The sequence below is a fragment of the Electrophorus electricus genome, chromosome 13 (genome assembly GCF_041902795.1).
Source record: "Electrophorus electricus isolate QZ-2024a chromosome 13, ASM4190279v1, whole genome shotgun sequence".
Taxonomy (NCBI): domain Eukaryota; kingdom Metazoa; phylum Chordata; class Actinopteri; order Gymnotiformes; family Gymnotidae; genus Electrophorus; species Electrophorus electricus.
In genome coordinates, this window is record NC_137509.1 from 2,120,455 (window position 1) to 2,139,362 (window position 18,908).

Here is an 18,908-nt window from a genome sequence, read left to right on the forward strand (position 1 = left end):
CCCACAACAGCCTGTTTACTGACTGGGGGCACTCCACAGACAGAACAGACAGTATTCCCTCACATTCCCACAAATTCCCTCACATTCTCACATATTCCCACATGTTCCCACACGTTCCCCCAGTCACATAGCAAGCCAACCTCTTGTCTCCCCTCACACTATGGTGCACATCTGCGGTCTCTCGCTGAGAACCAGCCTTTGTGGAAGATCAAATAACAGTAGTCATTTTCACCCTGCCCCACTACAAACACTCAGTTGATATTCAGGACTGTAAATCACTGTTCTGCAAGTTGTGACTTCCCATCGCAATTCTCTGTGGATTTAGTTCTCTATAGTTTTAGTCCAGATATTAGGTTACCTTACTGGAAAACATATGAACAAAGCAGGCGGTTCCGCATTTAGGAATTTCAAAGTTGGTTATGTATATTCTCATAACGTATGGTGAGCTTTGCAATAGAACTTTCGCCTTCCAACATGTTTGATGATTATAATTTGGAGTCAGATACACTGGTTTTAAACCTTCACTCTGCCTTTTTCCGTTGCTGGTGCTAGGTAAAATGGTACAAAACAAACAAAACATTTAACAGTTCAGAATTATGTGTTCATCGGGAGTAAACGATTCCTGCTGTCTTGATTTACTGTTTTCTTTGCAACTTTTGGTTCAGTATTGATCGGAAAATAATCACATGATTTTTTTTATTTTTATTGAAACATCAAAGTGATTAAAAACTGCTGTGTCCTGGCAACAGACCCGAGGCTAGTCACTTCCTTTTTCTTGCTGCCTATTATTCCGCATTCCTCCTGTCTGGGGAAAGTTGGAGAGCGCAATCGGGTGGATGCTGCCTTTGTCCAATAACAATAATATTATTCCAATAACATTTTTCCAAGGCTCGAACTGGACCCACAACCATGGACGTCCTTCATCCTGCATCTTTCAATGATTCCTATGATTACAGCTATGAGGACTATTACAACATGGAATCAGAAAAGGAATACAGACCCTGCGAGAAGCATGAAGTCAGAACATTCAGCCAAGCATTCCTGCCAGCTTTCTTCTCCATTACATGTGTACTCAGCTTCATAAGTAATTTAACTTTAATCACTATTTTCATCAAGAGTAAGTCTCTGCGGAAAGTGTTTCCCCTCAACATGGTCACCGCAGATCTTCTGTTTACGTTAACTCTTCCCTTCTGGGCTGTTTATGCACACGGGGAGTGGATCTTCGGGCCCCACATGTGCAAGGCTGTCACAGTGTTCTACATGGTGGGCTTGTTCAGCAGCAACCTGTTTGTCGGATGTCTGACCCTGCAGAAGTATGTATGTGTAGCTCGCGTGTGTGTGGGACGACTGAGTGCATGCAGGAAGAACACGCTGGCATGTGCTGCCGTCTGGCTCCTGTCAATTTTAGCTGCCACACCACATCTCAGCTTTGTGGAGGCTCATGAGTTCCAGGGGCAGAGGATCTGCAGCTATAACTTCATGCACACACACGGCTGGAGGATCTACATGAGGTTTCAAATGATCATCCTTGGATTCTGCGGACCCTTCCTGATCTTATTGTTCTCCTCCTGTGCTATTTTCCGCATCATGGCCAGGAGGACTTCACTTCCCAAAAGATCCAGGACCCTGAAATTGGTAATGGGATTTACAATCTTGTTTTTTGCCCTCTGGTTCCCTTACAGTGTGGTGAACTTACTGCATGCTTTGCAAGAGCTTCATATCATATCTGAGTGTGTGATAAGCCTGCACCTGGACCTGGCCATTCAGAGCACAGAATGTATTGCGTTCACACACGTTTGTCTGAATCCTTTGGCTTATCTCCTTCTGAACCAGAAGATCTGGAGGAAATTACAAGGGAAATATACAACCTCCAACTATTTGATTAGTGTTTCTGATAGCAGTGACGACGGGTTCAGTCAGAAGGACACACTCGAGCTTAAAGGACTGCAGAGGTTCTCCAGCCCTGACTTAGATAGCTCCTGCACCGAACAACAAGGTCACGTCTTACCACACATTACATAGTCTATCAGTTCAAACCTATGTCATTTCAGTGTCACCCCGATAATGGCATGTAGTCTACATCTGAGTCCAGAATCAGGACTACAGAGACCTCAAAATTATTTTACTATTTAGCTCTGCTTTTGTAGTCTGACTGCTTAATGCTCATTCTGTATTTTTATAGGACTTTTAATATTGCATTTTAATCCACACAACATATTAGACCATGTTTTGACTCCTGATGGATGTAGCTAGAAGGGAAAGAAATCCAGCACCACTCTTACATAAGTATAAGTAATAGGACTTTGTGACAGGGGTTTCCTGTCTGTGTGCCAGGCATCCAAAGTAGAAAACATTCCCCCCATGATTATAGCTATGTGTGATGATAAGGCCATTCAGAAAAATGTTTCTTATCTAGAAATGTGAGCAAAACATTTAACATTTCATAATTGTTTTCTACAATTATTCTAATATAATTCATATATCAACATTTTCTGCTGTAATTTTGGTTTATACCCAACTTCAAATGAAAATATTTGATTTATCTATAGAGGCTACTAGATAAATGACTAATTTGTCTGGCAACAAGCTCACTTGCTAAACTTGCTGATTCAGGACTACATAGGACTTCCAACACTGTGGAAAACAGAAGTTGGTAATTTCTAGTCCCTCAGGTCATGAACTTTATTCACATGACCAAATGTGTCTAGAAGTCATGAATCATGACCATGTGTCATCAGCATTAAACATTGACTAGAAAGGGGTGACCCTCTTCAGCAAATATTAGTTTAAAGTGAGATCCCTGTGTGTAATAGTTAGCATACGGCTAAGATGGGTCATTTAGTTATGCCATGAGTGAGTGACCATACGGTCACAATACTCATTAATGAAATCTAATTCCTGACTTATCTGCTGGTGTAAAATGTTAACAGGTGCACAAAATATTAAGTTCTCTTTCTCAGTATGTTCACACCATTTATGATCAAATATTACCATCTCCACAGAACAGCGTGGCATTTGTCTTAAGGTAGTGGTCAGTATATTACTGTCAGCTTTTAGTGTGAACCTGAATCCAACTAGAACATACACATAGAGCACCACCAACCACCATTGGACATACATACATACATATATACATATACATATATATATATACACACACACACACACACATCTATATAGTTACACATTTCACATTCATACAGGACAATTTAGAGTCTCCAATCAACCAAAACTTCATGTTTTTGGACTGTGGGAGGAAACCAGAGACCCTGGAGGAAATCCCATACAAACGCAGGAAGAACATGGAAACTCACCTAAGACCCTAGTGCTGAGAGGCAAATGTCCAAGGTTTCATGGCAGAAAAAGACCTGATAATTCTAGCCCAGAATAATACTGTGTTTAAAGGCTAAGCATCACCTAATGACCTCCCTGAAGATTTCACATTATCTTAGCCACTTCAAAAATGTATACGTGGATTAAAATGAAAATAACATGTTTATTACTTTAAAAATGACGAATACAACTAAATGGCGCAAAAACATGATGTCGCTCCAGAAATTCGCTGAGTGACGTCACTGACTGGCAACCGTGAACAACGCCGTGATCAAATACCATTACGACTTGGACCGTGAATTTTCCAGTGCTGGTTCTTCAGATTCCAAATATATTTTTTAACTAGTTAACGGTGCTCTCTTTTAACAAATGTCTTAGCTAAACTAGCTAATGCATTTGCTTTAGTGGTGTAATATGTTTTCGGGAGGTTAATCACATATGTCTAGGTTATATATATCTGGCCTTGAATGCATTCTCATTACCTTCTCTTCTGCCTTGCTGACTTAAGTGAATTTCTAGTGCTAACTTCGTATATTGAAATAACTTAAATAAACTTAGTGTTATCCATTCAAGTATTTGGAAAGATGCTGGATCATTATGGGAAACATAACTAGCTAGCTAAATAACGAACTTTAAGACGCTTCACACTGAGCTATTAATGACGATAGCTAGCTAGCTAAACGCAAAGGTGCAGTTATCAGTGTTGTTGTAAAAGCATAATACGTTGAATACACATTCATAAAATAGTCTATAAATCTCCGTAATAAACCTCGGTGGAGTAGTTTTAGCCTAGTAACATTATGCCTTGAGCCACCAAGCTTAGCAAGTCAGTCAGATAGCTACTAACCCAGCTAGCTAGCAAGACTAGCTAATGTTAGCTAACGTCAACTAAAATGGGCAAAGTAATCGCACTTACCCCGTTTACTTCCACATACAGTGGCTCTGGAACACAACTCTATTTTCTTTACATGGCCATATTGTTGGAAAAGCAGCAGTCTTAAGATTCAGTCGTCGTGAACCCATCTTTGCACCTCATAGTTGTGGTAAATCACAACATAACGGCGTCAGCGGATTGTCCTTTCCAATGTGCCATTTTAAAGTTGACATATTTTGTCAATGTTTTGTATATTTTGGGGTCTTTGGGCTATTTCTACACGGGGGTCCCACTGTACTTTGAATTATTGCAGCCAAAGACAACACACCTTTTGGTCATTTTGCATCACCTACAGTTCAAACTTCTTGAGTTGTTGCCCACCATCTACGTCACAGGGACGACTTTTACGAAGAAAGCGGGCGAAGCTAAATAACAAAACGTTAAGCCGCATTCCTTGAGTTTGTAAAAAAAAAATGTTTTCTATCGATAATCACAAGTTAGAAACTCAGCTTTCACTGTAACATTTTCATATTAACTGGTGCTGCCTGGTTAGTAATTACACTTCTTCACATTTGAACTCTCGTATAGTGATTTGAACTTTTGGTCCTTTAGGTTTTCCCCAGATTGCATCTCTCAGACACAAAGTGCAGCAAACACAATCTGTGACTTGCATGTTTCACAGGTTTGATTTGCTTTGATTAGCTCATTTCATATTTTACACAAACAATATCCACACTGACGTACCATATGGTGCCTATAATAGAAACAGGAACAGTCTGGGATAACACAAAAAAGTCCACATACTTATTTCCATTGTGGTCCCTTATACCAAATCACACATTAGGCAGCAGATGAAAATATAGCAAATGTGACATAAGTCAATTATCACAATACAACTGCATACCTAATGTATCCATCTAATTATTATCCATACACCCCTCATGTATCAATTATTAACAGCATATTTAAAACCTTGCACAGTATCAATCATTTTAAAACACCTTGGCAACCGATTCCAGAGTTGCAGCTATATACATAAAGAAACCAAATCTATGGTTCTTCTTCTAGTAGAATAACTATGAACTTCTTGCAGGTGCACAAAATAAATTTAAAATACTGTGGAACAACCCCGTGCAAAATCTTATACACCTTACATAACTCTCATCAATGCAACTCTGTGCTGCACCTTTTAGCCATCCCATAAGGTTTAAAATAACCTTAACCAATCTGAGAAGTTTGAAATCCCTTTTTAATGTACTTTGGAATATCATCATAGGTTCACGTGTTTCTTCTTGTCCACAGGGTCAGAGTCTTCAGCAAGTCAAGGCCAAGTGCTATAAAGAAGGACAGTAGGGAAGGGTTTTCAATCTGGGCTGTTATCTTAGAGATAACACTATTGTAACACAATCTTTCCCGAATCATTATTCTAGAACCAGGTACACTCAAGGACACCCGATCAATTTTTAATTATAGACTTATGCTGACTGGTGAGATAAAACAGTATTTATCGCTTTTAAAACCAAGCAAGAGGTTAAGCATAAATAATAATGACATTGTTTTCTCCATGTCATCATCCGCTTCCCTTGGTATCCACTCCTGTGGGCTTCACGCATCACTTCAAAGAGCATGTACTGCGCCTTTCTGATAAGGAGAGATGCTTAAAGCAAGCAGCTGCGTTGGAATTCACATTCCCTTAGCAACAAGCCCAATTCATTTGTGCAATTTCCTTAGAATTTCATAGTCATATTTAGCCTATATAAAAGCACAAACACCCTAAACAAACAAGCAAACAAACAAACAAACAAACAAACAAACATGCATGATGGACAGAAAAATCCAGCAGCTAAGTTTCCTCGGATGTATAAATGGACGGAGTGGTTGATTATTCAGAACATGTGGGCAAACTCTCCACAGATCTGCCTTCCAATGTGTTTTCTACAAAGGTTCAAATAAGTAGTCCTCCAATATAAAGCAGCGTATCAGTTTTGCTGAAAAACACGTACCTATAATTTAATATTTTATTGGGCATAAGGATATTACATATGCCACACAGAGCCACTCACAACTTTGTACATGACATGTCATGATTATAGAATGCAAATAAGTAAATAATTAAGAATGCAAATATCTAAATAATGAATTTAAAATGTTAACGTATAAATTATTTTTAACACCTATATGATTCTAATATTTTTGTGTGTATGTACATGAATGAGAGTGTGAGTGAGAAAGCCTTAGTATAGTGTTCTTAGTATAGTGTTAATTTTCATGCCATGAAAGCTGTTTTAAAAACATGGACATTGCTTTGATGTTAGCTTGCATGGACATGAACAGTCATCAATGTAAAATAAGTTTATAAAATTATTAGTGTTAAACCAAACCCCTCTCCAACACCAATTTCCACATTTTATTCCTCTTACATAAGTCTTAAATAAGTCTCATATAGCCTTAACTCTTTGAAACAAGAACATAACTCTGTATCTAAGCCAAATGTATTGATAAGCAGGAGAAACTGGGTTTAAATGCATGTCTGATACCCTCTAGAGGAGCCACTCACATTTCAGGATTCAAATGGGAGGAGCAATTGTGAACCAAATAAAGCTGGAGTTAATGTTCAGTGTGCTTGACTACACACAGAGGAGCTAACCATGAGCTTTCTGTTTCAAATCTTGCTTGCTCTTTTTACCTCTCTGCTGGGGGGCCTCTATCTCCTGGGAGCTTTCCGTCGGAGGAGGCCAGGGGAACCCCCACTGGATAAAGGCCCTCTGCCCTGGCTGGGACACGTGTTGGAGTTCAGGAGAGACACAGCAAAGTTTCTGGAGAGGATGAAACACAAGCACGGGGATATTTTCACAGTGCAGCTGGGAGGATTTTATTACACATTCCTGACAGATCCTCACTCATTTGGGTCAGTGGTCAAAGAGGCACGAGCAAAACTAGACTTCAATAAGTTTGCAAGACATCTGGTTCAGCGCGTGTTCGGATACCATCCCACAGAAGAAGAACACAAGTTAATTCAGGCATCCAGCAATAAGCATCTGATGGGTGACGGGTTGGTTCTGATCACTCAGGCCATGATGACCAATCTCCAGAACCTGATGCTCCATAACATGGGTGCTGGGGATTATGAGAAACCCTGGCAGGAGGCAGAGCTCTTCAACTACAGCTACAACATTGTTTTTCGCGCTGGTTACCTGTCCTTGTTTGGAAATGAGAATGTCAAAACCTCAGGAAGTTTGGACAAAGCCAAGAAAATTGACCGGACTCACTCAGATGAGCTCTTTGTTGAGTTTCGCAAATATGACCAGCTCTTCCCCAACCTGGCATACGGCGTGCTGGGGCCAAGCAGTAAGAGGGAGGCTGAGAGGCTGAAAAAGCTATTCTGGAAAATTCTGTCAGTGCAGAAGGTGAAGTCCAGACAGAACATCAGTGACTGGGTGAATGAGTCGCAGCAGGAGAGGGCTGAACTCGGAATGGAGGACTTCATGCTGGACCGACACATGCTCCTTCTCCTGTGGGCGTCCCAGGGTAACACAGGCCCTGCCTCTTTCTGGCTACTCCTGTTCCTCATGAAGCACCCTGACGCTATGGAGGCCGTGAGAGGAGAGGTGGAGGAGGTTCTCCGTGAAACAGGACAGGAGGTGAAGCGTGGTGGGCCGCTGATTAACCTGACCAGGGACATGCTGCAGAGAACCCCCATTCTGGACAGTGCGGTGGAGGAGACCCTCCGCATGACAGCTGCCCCTGTGCTCACCAGAGCCGTCCTGGAAGACATGACCCTGAACATGGCCAACGGACAGCAGTACAACATCCGCATGGGTGACAGAGTGTCACTGTTTCCCTACACCACAGTTCAGATGGACCCAGAGATACACACTGACCCACACACCTTCAAGTATGACCGCTTCCTTACTCCAGAGGGGGGCAAAAAGACTGATTTCTATAAAGGTGGGAAGAAGGTCAAGTATTACACCATGCCCTGGGGTGCTGGTGTCAGCATGTGCCCTGGAAGGTTCTTTGCTACGAATGAGCTGAAACAGTTTGTTTTCCTTATGATTACATACTTTGACTTTGAGCTTAAAAACCCAGAGGAGGAGATTCCAGATATAGATATTAAGAGATGGGGGTTTGGAACCATGCAGCCAACCAAGGACATGCAGTTCAGATACAGGCTTAGATTTTAGGCTGAATTAATCCTTTGTGTAATTTTTCAGCACTTTGTAAAGGCTTTGAATTTTAATTCCATTTACAAATATTATCTTACACGAAAACTGAAGGAACAATATTGATCTGTATTATGATTTAGGTAACATGTAGATTGGGAGAAAAGGCAAAGTTTTGCAAAAGAAAATATGAAGTGGGTATACGCTGGGAGCTGGCTGTTATCTGTTTTCATGTATGTGCATATCTAACAAATAAAATTAAAAAAAATCTCTGTTCTACCTTCATTGATCTGGTTAAGCAAATGGGTTATAGGAAAGCCAGTAGATATAACTTGTCAACTTTGTTGTGAGTGCAAAGTGTGACATTTGTACCAAGCATCTATTTTCTTGGCAAAGCCTGTAAAGGGGTTGACATAGGTAGGCATAACTGGAAATTAGTTTCACATGATAATGAACTTTTACAGTTTGGGTTTTCTGTTATACTAATTCATTTTTCCCAAAATGCACGTTTCTTTTTGTGACTATAACTGAGGGGAAAAAGCCAGGCTGGTTGGATAGAATGTCTTAATATCATGTTATGAATAATTTATATATTATCAATATAACAATATCATGTTAACAATGTTCTATATGATATGATGTTATTAATATCATGTTAAAATTGGATTAAACACTCAGGTCCCCATACTTTGGGGCGGCGCGGTAGCACACAGCGGCCTTCTCCAGGTCCGATAATGGTGCTATTGTGCTACTATCTGTCGTCTGTACTACTTTTTTCCAGCAACTTAAACCACACATACATGGAAACAACCAACCTCCATAGCCTGCTACACTTAAGACATAATACACAAACCTACCTGGACGACGGCGTGCTTCAGACGCTCTGTCACCTCGGGTTGCTATGCGTACCAGGCCTGCAGACCACGGCGTCGCCTAAGTCCGAATGCCGAAGGGGGAGACACCGCAAGCGGTGTGCAGGGAAGCGAGCTGGGGTCCGTGCTAGGCTAAAAGCTAATCCTAGCAGACCAGCTCTACCATCTCTATTCCTTTCAAATGTCTGCTCCTTGGATAGATAATAAGCTGGACTGCATCAAACTCCAGCACACTACAAAGCGAGAGTTCAGAGACTGCTGTTTTAATCTTTACTGAAACGGCTCAGCGACAATATTCCAGACGCCGCCATTCATCTGAATGGATTAGTCTCAATCCGTGCCGATAGAGACAATGCACTCTCCGGCAAAACAGGCGGCGGAGGAGTATGCATTTATATCAATGAGTCCTGGTGTAAAAACTCTGTGCTTGTCGTTAAGTACTGGAGTTTGCTATTGTCAGATGCAGACCTTTTTATTTACCGCGGGAATTCACCTCCGTGTTTATAATCGCGCTGTACATTCCACCCAGCGCGACTACACGAGAGGCTCTCCAGGAGCTGTATGGAGCGATTAGTGAACTGCAGAGCGTTCATCCAGACGGACTGTTTATTGTCGCCGGAGACTTCAACCACGCCAATCTCAAGTCAGTACTGCCTAAATTTCATCAACATGTGAACTTTGCAACGAGAGGAGAGAACGCGCTACACGCTGGATCTCGTTTACACAAACATCTCAACAGTTTAGCCACTGTCTTCCTCTACCACACATAAAACACCCCTCCAACACCCGTTTCCACATTTTATTCCTCTTACATAAGTCTTAAATAAGTCTCATACAGCCTTAACTGTTTGAAACAAGAAAACTCTGTATCTAAGACAAATGTATTGATAAGCAGGAGAAACTGGGTTTATATGCATTATTTGCATTTGGACAGAGCACTCAACCATTTCACTGAGAGTTAAACTGTGTATGACTATGTATGTGACAGATAAACCAAACTTGAAACTTGAATGTCTGATACCCTCTAGAGGATCCACTCACATTTCAGGATTCAAATGGGAGGAGCAATTGTGAACCAAATAAAGCTGGAGTTAATATTCATTGTGCTTGACTACGCACGGAGGAGTTAACCATGAGCTTTCTGTTTCAAATCTTGCTTGCTCTTTTTACCTCTCTGCTGGGGGGCCTCTATCTCCTGGGAGCTTTCCGTCGGAGGAGGCCAGGGGAACCCCCACTGGATAAAGGCCCTCTTCCCTGGCTGGGACACGTGTTGGAGTTCAGGAGAGACACAGCAAAGTTTCTGGAGAGGATGAAACACAAGCACGGGGATATTTTCACAGTGCAGCTGGGAGGATTTTATTACACATTCCTGACAGATCCTCACTCATTTGGGTCAGTGGTCAAAGAGGCACGAGCAAAACTAGACTTCAATAAGTTTGCAAGACATCTGGTTCAGCGCGTGTTCGGATACCATCCCACAGAAGAAGAACACAAGTTAATTCAGGCATCCAGCAATAAGCATCTGATGGGTGACGGGTTGGTTCTGATCACTCAGGCCATGATGACCAATCTCCAGAACCTGATGCTCCATAACATGGGTGCTGGGGATTATGAGAAACCCTGGCAGGAGGCAGAGCTCTTCAACTACAGCTACAACATTGTTTTTCGCGCTGGTTACCTGTCCTTGTTTGGAAATGAGAATGTCAAAAAGTCAGGAAGTTTGGACAAAGCCAAGAAAATTGACCGGACTCACTCAGATGAGCTCTTTGTTGAGTTTCGCAAATATGACCAGCTCTTCCCCAACCTGGCATACGGCGTGCTGGGGCCAAGCAGTAAGAGGGAGGCTGAGAGGCTGAAAAAGCTATTCTGGAAAATTCTGTCAGTGCAGAAGGTGAAGTCCAGACAGAACATCAGTGACTGGGTGAATGAGTCGCAGCAGGAGAGGGCTGAACTCGGAATTGAGGACTTCATGCTGGACCGACACATGCTCCTTCTCCTGTGGGCGTCCCAGGGTAACACAGGCCCTGCCTCTTTCTGGCTACTCCTGTTCCTCATGAAGCACCCTGACGCTATGGAGGCCGTGAGAGGAGAGGTGGAGGAGGTTCTCCGTGAAACAGGTCAGGAGGTGAAGCGTGGTGGGCCGCTGATTAACCTGACCAGGGACATGCTGCAGAGAACCCCCATTCTGGACAGTGCGGTGGAGGAGACCCTCCGCATGACAGCTGCCCCTGTGCTCACCAGAGCCGTCCTGGAAGACATGACCCTGAACATGGCCAACGGACAGCAGTACAACATCCGCATGGGTGACAGAGTGTCACTGTTTCCCTACACCACAGTTCAGATGGACCCAGAGATGCACCCTGACCCACACATCTTCAAGTATGACCGCTTCCTTACTCCAGAGGGGGGCAAAAAGACTGATTTCTATAAAGGTGGGAAGAAGGTCAAGTATTACACCATGCCCTGGGGTGCTGGTGTCAGCATGTGCCCTGGAAGGTTCTTTGCTACGAATGAGCTGAAACAGTTTGCTTTCCTTATGATTACATACTTTGACTTTGAGCTTAAAAACCCAGAGGAGGAGATTCCAGATATAGATATTAAGAGATGGGGGTTTGGAACCATGCAGCCAACCAAGGACATGCAGTTCAGATACAGGCTTAGATTTTAGGCTGAATTAATCCTTTGTGTAATTTTTCAGCACTTTGTAAAGGCTTTGAATTTTAATTCCATTTACAAATATTATCTTACACGAAAACTGAAGGAACAATATTGATCTGTATTATGATTTAGGTAACATGTAGATTGGGAGAAAAGGCAAAATTTTGCAAAAGAAAAGATGAAGTGGGTGTATGCTGGGAGCTGGCTGTTATCTGTTTTCATGTATGTGCATATCTAACAAATAAAATTAAAAAATCTCTGTTCTACCTTCATTGATCTGGTTAAGCAAATGGGTTATAGGAAAGCCAGTAGATATAACTTTTGTCAACTTTGATGTGAGTGCAAAGTGTTACATTTGTACCAAGCATCTATTTTCTTGGCAAAGTCTGTAAAGGGGTTGACATAGGTAGGCATAACTGGAAATTAGTTTCACATGATAATGAACTTTTACAGTTTGGGTTTTGTTATACTAATTAATTTTTCCCAAAATGCACATTTCTTTTTGTGACTATAACTGAGGGGAAAAAGCCAGGCTGGTTGGATAGAATGTCTTAATATCATGTTATGAATAATTTATATATTATCAATATAACAATATCATGTTAACAATTTTCTATAATGATATGATGTTATTAATATCATGTTAAAATTGGATTAAACACTCAGGTCCCCATACTTTGGGGCGGCGCGGTAACACAGAGCGGCCTTCTCCAGGTCCGATAATGGTGCTATTGTGCTACTATCTGTCGTCTGTACTACTTTTTTCCAGCAACTTAAACCACACATACATGGAAACAACCAACCTCCATAGCCTGCTACACTTAAGACATAATACACAAACCTACCTGGACGACGGCGTGCTTCAGACGCTCTGTCACCTCGGGTTGCTATGCGTACCAGGCCTGCAGACCACGGCGTCGCCTAAGTCCGAATGCCGAAGGGGGAGACACCGCAAGCGGTGTGCAGGGAAGCGAGCTGGGGTCCGTGCTAGGCTAAAAGCTAATCCTAGCAGACCAGCTCTACCATCTCTATTCCTTTCAAATGTCCGCTCCTTGGATAGATAATAAGCTGGACTGCATCAAACTCCAGCACACTACAAAGCGAGAATTCAGAGACTGCTGTGTTTTAATCTTTACTGAAACGGCTCAGCGACAATATTCCAGACGCCGCCATTCATCTGAATGGATTAGTCTCAATCCGTGCCGATAGACAATTCACTCTCCGGCAAAACACGCGGCGGAGGAGTATGCATTTATATCAATGAGTCCTGGTGTAAAAACTCTGCGCTTGTCGTTAAGTACTGGAGTTTGCTATTGTCAGATGCAGACCTTTTTATTTACCGCGGGAATTCACCTCCGTGTTTATAATCGCGCTGTACATTCCACCCAGCGCGACTACACGAGAGGCTCTCCAGGAGCTGTATGGAGCGATTAGTGAACTGCAGAGCGTTCATCCAGACGGACTGTTTATTGTCGCCGGAGACTTCAACCACGCCAATCTCAAGTCAGTACTGCCTAAATTTCATCAACATGTGAACTTTGCAACGAGAGGAGAGAACGCGCTACACGCTGGATCTCGTTTACACAAACATCTCAACAGTTTAACCACTGTCTTCCTCTACCACACATAAAACACCCCTCCAACACCCGTTTCCACATTTTATTCCTCTTACATAAGTTAAATAAGTCTCATACAGCCTTAACTGTTTGAAACAAGAAAACTCTGTATCTAAGACAAATGTATTGATAAGCAGGAGAAACTGGGTTTATATGCATTATTTGCATTTGGACAGAGCACTCAACCATTTCACTGAGAGTTAAACTGTGTATGACTATGTATGTGACAGATAAACCAAACTTGAAACTTGAATGTCTGATACCCTCTAGAGGATCCACTCACATTTCAGGATTCAAATGGGAGGAACAATTGTGAACCAAATAAAGCTGAAGTTAATGTTCAGTGTGCTTGACTAAACACAGTGGAGCTAACCATGAGCTTTCTGTTTCCAATCTTGCTTGCTCTTTTTACCTCTCTGTTGGGGGGCCTCTATCTCCTGGGAGCTTTCCGTCGGAGGAGGCCAGGGGAACCCCCACTGGATAAAGGCCCTCTGCCCTGGCTGGGACACGTGTTGGAGTTCAGGAGAGACACAGCAAAGTTTCTGGAGAGGATGAAACACAAGCACGGGGATATTTTCACAGTGCAGCTGGGAGGATTTTATTACACATTCCTGACGGATCCTCACTCATTTGGGTTAGTAGTCAAAGAGGCACGAGCAAAACTAGACTTCAATAAGTTTGCAAGACATCTGATTCAGCGCGTGTTTGGCTACCCTACCACAGAAGAAGAACACAAGTTAATTCAGGCATCCAGCAATAAGCATCTGATGGGTGACGGGTTGGTTCTGATCACTCAGGCCATGATGACCAATCTATAGAACCTGATGCTCCAGGATGCAGAGCTCTTCAACTACAGCTACAACATTGCTTTTCATGCCAGTTACCTGTCCTTGTTTGGAAATGAGTATGTCAAAACCTCAGGAAATTGACAAAACCAAGGAAATTGAGTCAGATGAGCTCTTCTGCGAGTTTCGCAAATATGACTGACTCTTGCCCAACATGATCTATGGCATACTGGGGCAAAATCTGAAGAGAGAGGCTGAAAAGGCTATTCTGGAACATTGTCAGTGCAGAAGGTGAAGTCCAGACAGAACATCAGTGACTGGGTGAATAAGTCGCAGCAGGAGAGGGCTGAACTCGGAATGGAGGACTTCATGCTGGACCGACACATGCTCCTTCTCCTGCGGGCGTCCCAGGGTAACTCAGGCCCTGCCTCTTTCTGGCTCCTCCTGTTCCTCATGAAGCACCCTGACGCTATGGAGGTGGAGGAGGTTCTCCATGAAACAGGACAGTTCAAGTTCAAAGAGATTTTATTGCCATTTCAGCTATATACAATTACACAACAAAAACAAGACAATGTTCCTCCACGACCATGGTGCAACACAAAACAACAGTGCAACAGACATGCTACCCAAGTGCAAACAGTCCAATATAGTGCAAAAATGTCATTAAATAAACAATAATAAATACAGGTCAGGACAAGTACAAAATGAGTAGACAGTGCAATTATTTAGTCCAGTACACAGTACTGGGCATATGTAAAGTGAGTTGTGCGTAGGAATCAGTGACATGCTACACTGAACATAGTCACCAGTAGCAGCCAGAACAGTTCAGAGTACAATGCTGGTTTAGTACAGTACTCTAGCAGCAAGTAGGATAATGTGCAAGACTGCAACAGGAGTGCATAGTTTATTTGTGTGAGGTTTGACTTCAGCACTAGTCCGATGCAAAAAAAACATATGAGTGTGTGTATATGTATGAGGAGGTGAAGCGTGGTGGGCCGCTGATTAACCTGACCAGGGACATGCTGCAGAGAACCCCCATTCCGGACAGTGCAGTGGAGGAGACCCTCCGCATGACAGCTGCCCCTGTGCTCACCAGAGCCGTCCTGGAAGACATGACCCTGAACATGGCCAACAGACAGCAGAACATCTGCTGTTAACATTAATGGTTAACACAACCACACAGACAACTCAGGTTAAATAGCCTGAACATAAACACAGGCTACAATAACATCAACAGTGGTCTTACAAATATTAATGATAACTACACAAACAAACAGACATCCATAATGACCAACAATGTTGCACATACTAGCAGGGGTTTATATACTGACGAACATACAACACTAAACCCTGTGCAGGTGTGTGCAATCAAGGAGGGCGTGGTTACAAATAACAATCGTGAATCCCACGGCACGCGGTGGGCCATACCAAGTGACTAGTGTAGGGGGGAGCATTCCATGACAACAATGCACTTTATCTACAAATCTTAGACCTCAGTAAAACCATGTCTTCAGCAGCTAAAGATTGGTTTACCCTCAGGTACACTGACATCTAGTGGCAGATTTTAAATGACACACCAGTTGGGATTAGTTTAAACTGCACGTTCAAGGATATAGCAGAATGACTGATTGGAAATGGAATTATATCTGGGCATTAACATGTAGAGTAGAAGCTTTAATTTATTGTATATTTGTACAATATAATGTGTAGCTGTACCTGCTTATGTTAAAGGGCATTATTAGTGTTAGCTTGAAAAAGTGAAAGCAGATTTTTATTAGTCAGCTTTTGTCAGCTTTTATTCACAGTAAGGCATGAGTAAGAGGAATGGTGGCAATGGCATTCAGCAGTTTTGTGGCCAACCTCAGAAAAAAAGAAAAGTCTGTTCCCCTGATAAACTACCGCAGCAAGAAATCAGACCAGTTCTTCATAACACATAGCAGATGTTTTGGACCTGACTGAGTATAGGATGCAGAATATAATGTCATTTAGGGCCTAAAGAGACAGGGTGAGAGTTCTAGTATGAAACAGCTAATGAAACTTCCCAGTGCCTGCCAATGGAAGGCTATGATGTTCTGTGACAGCCTGTGTTCCAACGGCTACATCTACATCCCACTGGTGTTCCTGGTGGAATGCAAACACTACCATGCCAGGAATGCTTTCCTTCAGTTTAATTGGACATGAAAGGCATCTAGGAGTGGATAAAGCAAGCGATGCCATGCATCTGGTGGAAAGTCATCAGCTACCACTATGTGCAGTGGGAAAGTGAAATGCTAGGGTTAGGGTTGGGGTTGGGGTTAGGGTTAGGGTTGGTTTTAGGATTGGGGTTGGGATTAGGGTTAAGGTTGGGTTTAGGGTTAGGTTAGAGTTGGGTTTAGGGTTAGGGTTAGGGTTGGTGTTAGGGTTGGGTTTAAGGTTAGAGTTGGTGTTAGCGTTGGTTTGGGTTTAGGGTTGGGTTTAGGGTTAGGGTTAGGGTTAGGGTTTAGGGTTATAGAACACCTAACTGACTCATTACACCTGCAGGTATTGATGACTATATGGAATCCTAGGAGGGGAGGCACCTAAAGAATTTAAACTTCATGATTCCATTACATTGTCTTAGTGGTTCTTTTAAAGAAAAGGCAAATTCTTGACAGAAAACATATTCTGTCACTCAGGAATTTTGTCAATACCTGCAGCCCAAACCCTGCTATGGGAAAAGCGCTTCGTCATAAGACACACATGCTTATACTGAACTGAGAATATCAGTTCTTTCCTCATTGACATTGACAGCCCATTCCTTGTTCTGTTACATGGTCCTAATCACAGCTGTTAGCTTGCCCAGAAGCTGTGATTAAAAAATATGAACTAAAAGCAATACTTCATTTTATACAAGATACGCGTGTGAATGATATGGCTTTGTGAACATAGACTGTATTTATGGCACATATATATAATAATAAATGCCTGAAGACCCATCTATTTGCAGAATATTTAAAGGACAACTGACCCTGTTCCCATAATGACTGACTAAATTAGTACTTATTGTAGGATATTGTTTATGTTGTTTAACAAACTCAAGCATTTATTGTTTATAGCACTTTTGTTTAAGATAGACCTTATGTCTTTTGCACTTCTAGGTATCAGCATTCATCTCTGTATTCTACAGTATTCTAGTTCATTGGTATGTTTAATTCTAACCTATTGTACTGTACTAGGATGTATTCTATGAGGAAATGACAAAGCACTTTTGTAAGTCGCTCTGGATAAGAGCGTCTGCTAAATGCCGTAAATGTAAATGTAAATATATACAGTCTATGGTTATGAGCGTGCTGCCACCATGTGCTGTTTCTTTAATAATATTAAGGAAATATCATGATCATATATGAACAAAAAACTCCAAGCATAGATTGAAATGTGAAATTTCAGGGGTCCTCTGGATTTTAGACAGGCACCAAAAGTAAGAGTGCTTATCGAAGTTATCAAGTTAGTGAATTCCCTGCCCCCCACAATGTCCACTTCATGGCTACGGCCTTGCTACAGTAACTGTTACTATACTACAATAATAAATGCCTGTTTTTATGAGGTGATACTCAGCTGGGGCCAAGCGATAAGAGGGAGGCTGAGAGGCTGAAAAGGCTATTCTGGAACATTCTGTCAGTGCAGCAGGTGAAATCCAGAGAGAACATCAGTGACTGGGTGAATGAGTCACAGCAGGAGAGGGCTGAACTCGGAATGGAGGACTTCATGCTGGACCGACACATGCTCCTTCTCCTGTGGGCGTCCCAGGGTAACACAGGCCCTGCCTCTTTCTGGCTACTCCTGTTCCTCATGAAGCACCCTGACGCTATGGAGGCCGTGAGAGGAGAGGTGGAGGAGGTTCTCCGTGAAACAGGTCAGGAGGTGAAGCGTGGTGGGCCGCTGATTAACCTGACCAGGGACATGCTGCAGAGTACCCCCATTCTGGACAGTGTGGTGGATGAGAGCCTCCGCATGACAGCTGCCCCTTTGCTCACCAGAGCCGTCCTGGATGACATGACCCTGAACATGGCCAACAGACAGCAGTATATCCGCATGGGTGACAGAGTGTCACTGTTTCCCTACACCACAGTTCAGACGGACCCAGAGACACAGAAGGTCAATATTACAGCATGCCCTGGGGTCAGCATGTGCACTGGCAGCATTATTTTGCTCATGCTCACATACTTTGATCTCAAAAACCCTGATGAGGAGATTCCAGATATAGATCTCCAGAGATTGGGGATAGGGGTTATGCATTCAACCAAGGACATCCAGTTTAGATACAGAGTCATTTTAGGTGGAATAGCACATTGCTTGTGTAGTTTCCAACTGAACACCTTTTAAAGACAAACTATTCCCTATATAAAACATGTTAAACAATGCTGAATGCAGTTCTGTGATTTATTTAATATAGAATATGAGCATATGTTTTTCAAACTGATTTTGCCTGTAATGATAAAATGTAAAATAAAAATCTATTCTATCCATGTTCCTGTAATGCAGATAAGATACAGGAAAGTCAGCAGGTACATTTTTGTAAATTTTACAAAATGTTACATGCGGGCAAAGATGTTACACTTATTTTCTTGGCAAAGGACATGAGTGGGTAT

At 42.4% G+C, this 18,908-nt stretch overlaps 3 protein-coding genes and 1 pseudogene across 3 annotated transcripts; all 4 read left to right on the forward strand.

Annotated features, from left to right (window-relative positions):
• The first annotated feature begins 819 nt into the window (after nucleotides 1-819).
• On the forward strand, nucleotides 820-2,865 carry LOC113582945 (C-C chemokine receptor type 5). Its single transcript, XM_027018997.3, has one exon. The coding sequence runs from the start codon at nucleotides 910-912 to the stop codon at nucleotides 2,020-2,022; it is 1,113 nt and encodes a 370-aa protein (XP_026874798.2). The 5' UTR covers nucleotides 820-909; the 3' UTR covers nucleotides 2,023-2,865.
• A 3,969-nt stretch (nucleotides 2,866-6,834) lies between these two features.
• On the forward strand, nucleotides 6,835-8,640 carry LOC113582944 (5-beta-cholestane-3-alpha,7-alpha-diol 12-alpha-hydroxylase). The gene has a single exon (XM_027018995.3). The coding sequence runs from the start codon at nucleotides 6,856-6,858 to the stop codon at nucleotides 8,389-8,391; it is 1,536 nt and encodes a 511-aa protein (XP_026874796.2). The 5' UTR covers nucleotides 6,835-6,855; the 3' UTR covers nucleotides 8,392-8,640.
• Nucleotides 8,641-9,492: 852 nt separating this feature from the next.
• On the forward strand, nucleotides 9,493-12,157 carry LOC113590803 (5-beta-cholestane-3-alpha,7-alpha-diol 12-alpha-hydroxylase-like). Its single transcript, XM_027031100.3, has one exon. It carries the CDS (start codon nucleotides 10,375-10,377, stop codon nucleotides 11,908-11,910), a length of 1,536 nt encoding a protein of 511 aa, XP_026886901.3. The 5' UTR covers nucleotides 9,493-10,374; the 3' UTR covers nucleotides 11,911-12,157.
• A 996-nt stretch (nucleotides 12,158-13,153) lies between these two features.
• Nucleotides 13,154-18,642, forward strand: LOC113590802 (7-alpha-hydroxycholest-4-en-3-one 12-alpha-hydroxylase-like; annotated as a pseudogene).
• Nucleotides 18,643-18,908: the final 266 nt, after the last annotated feature.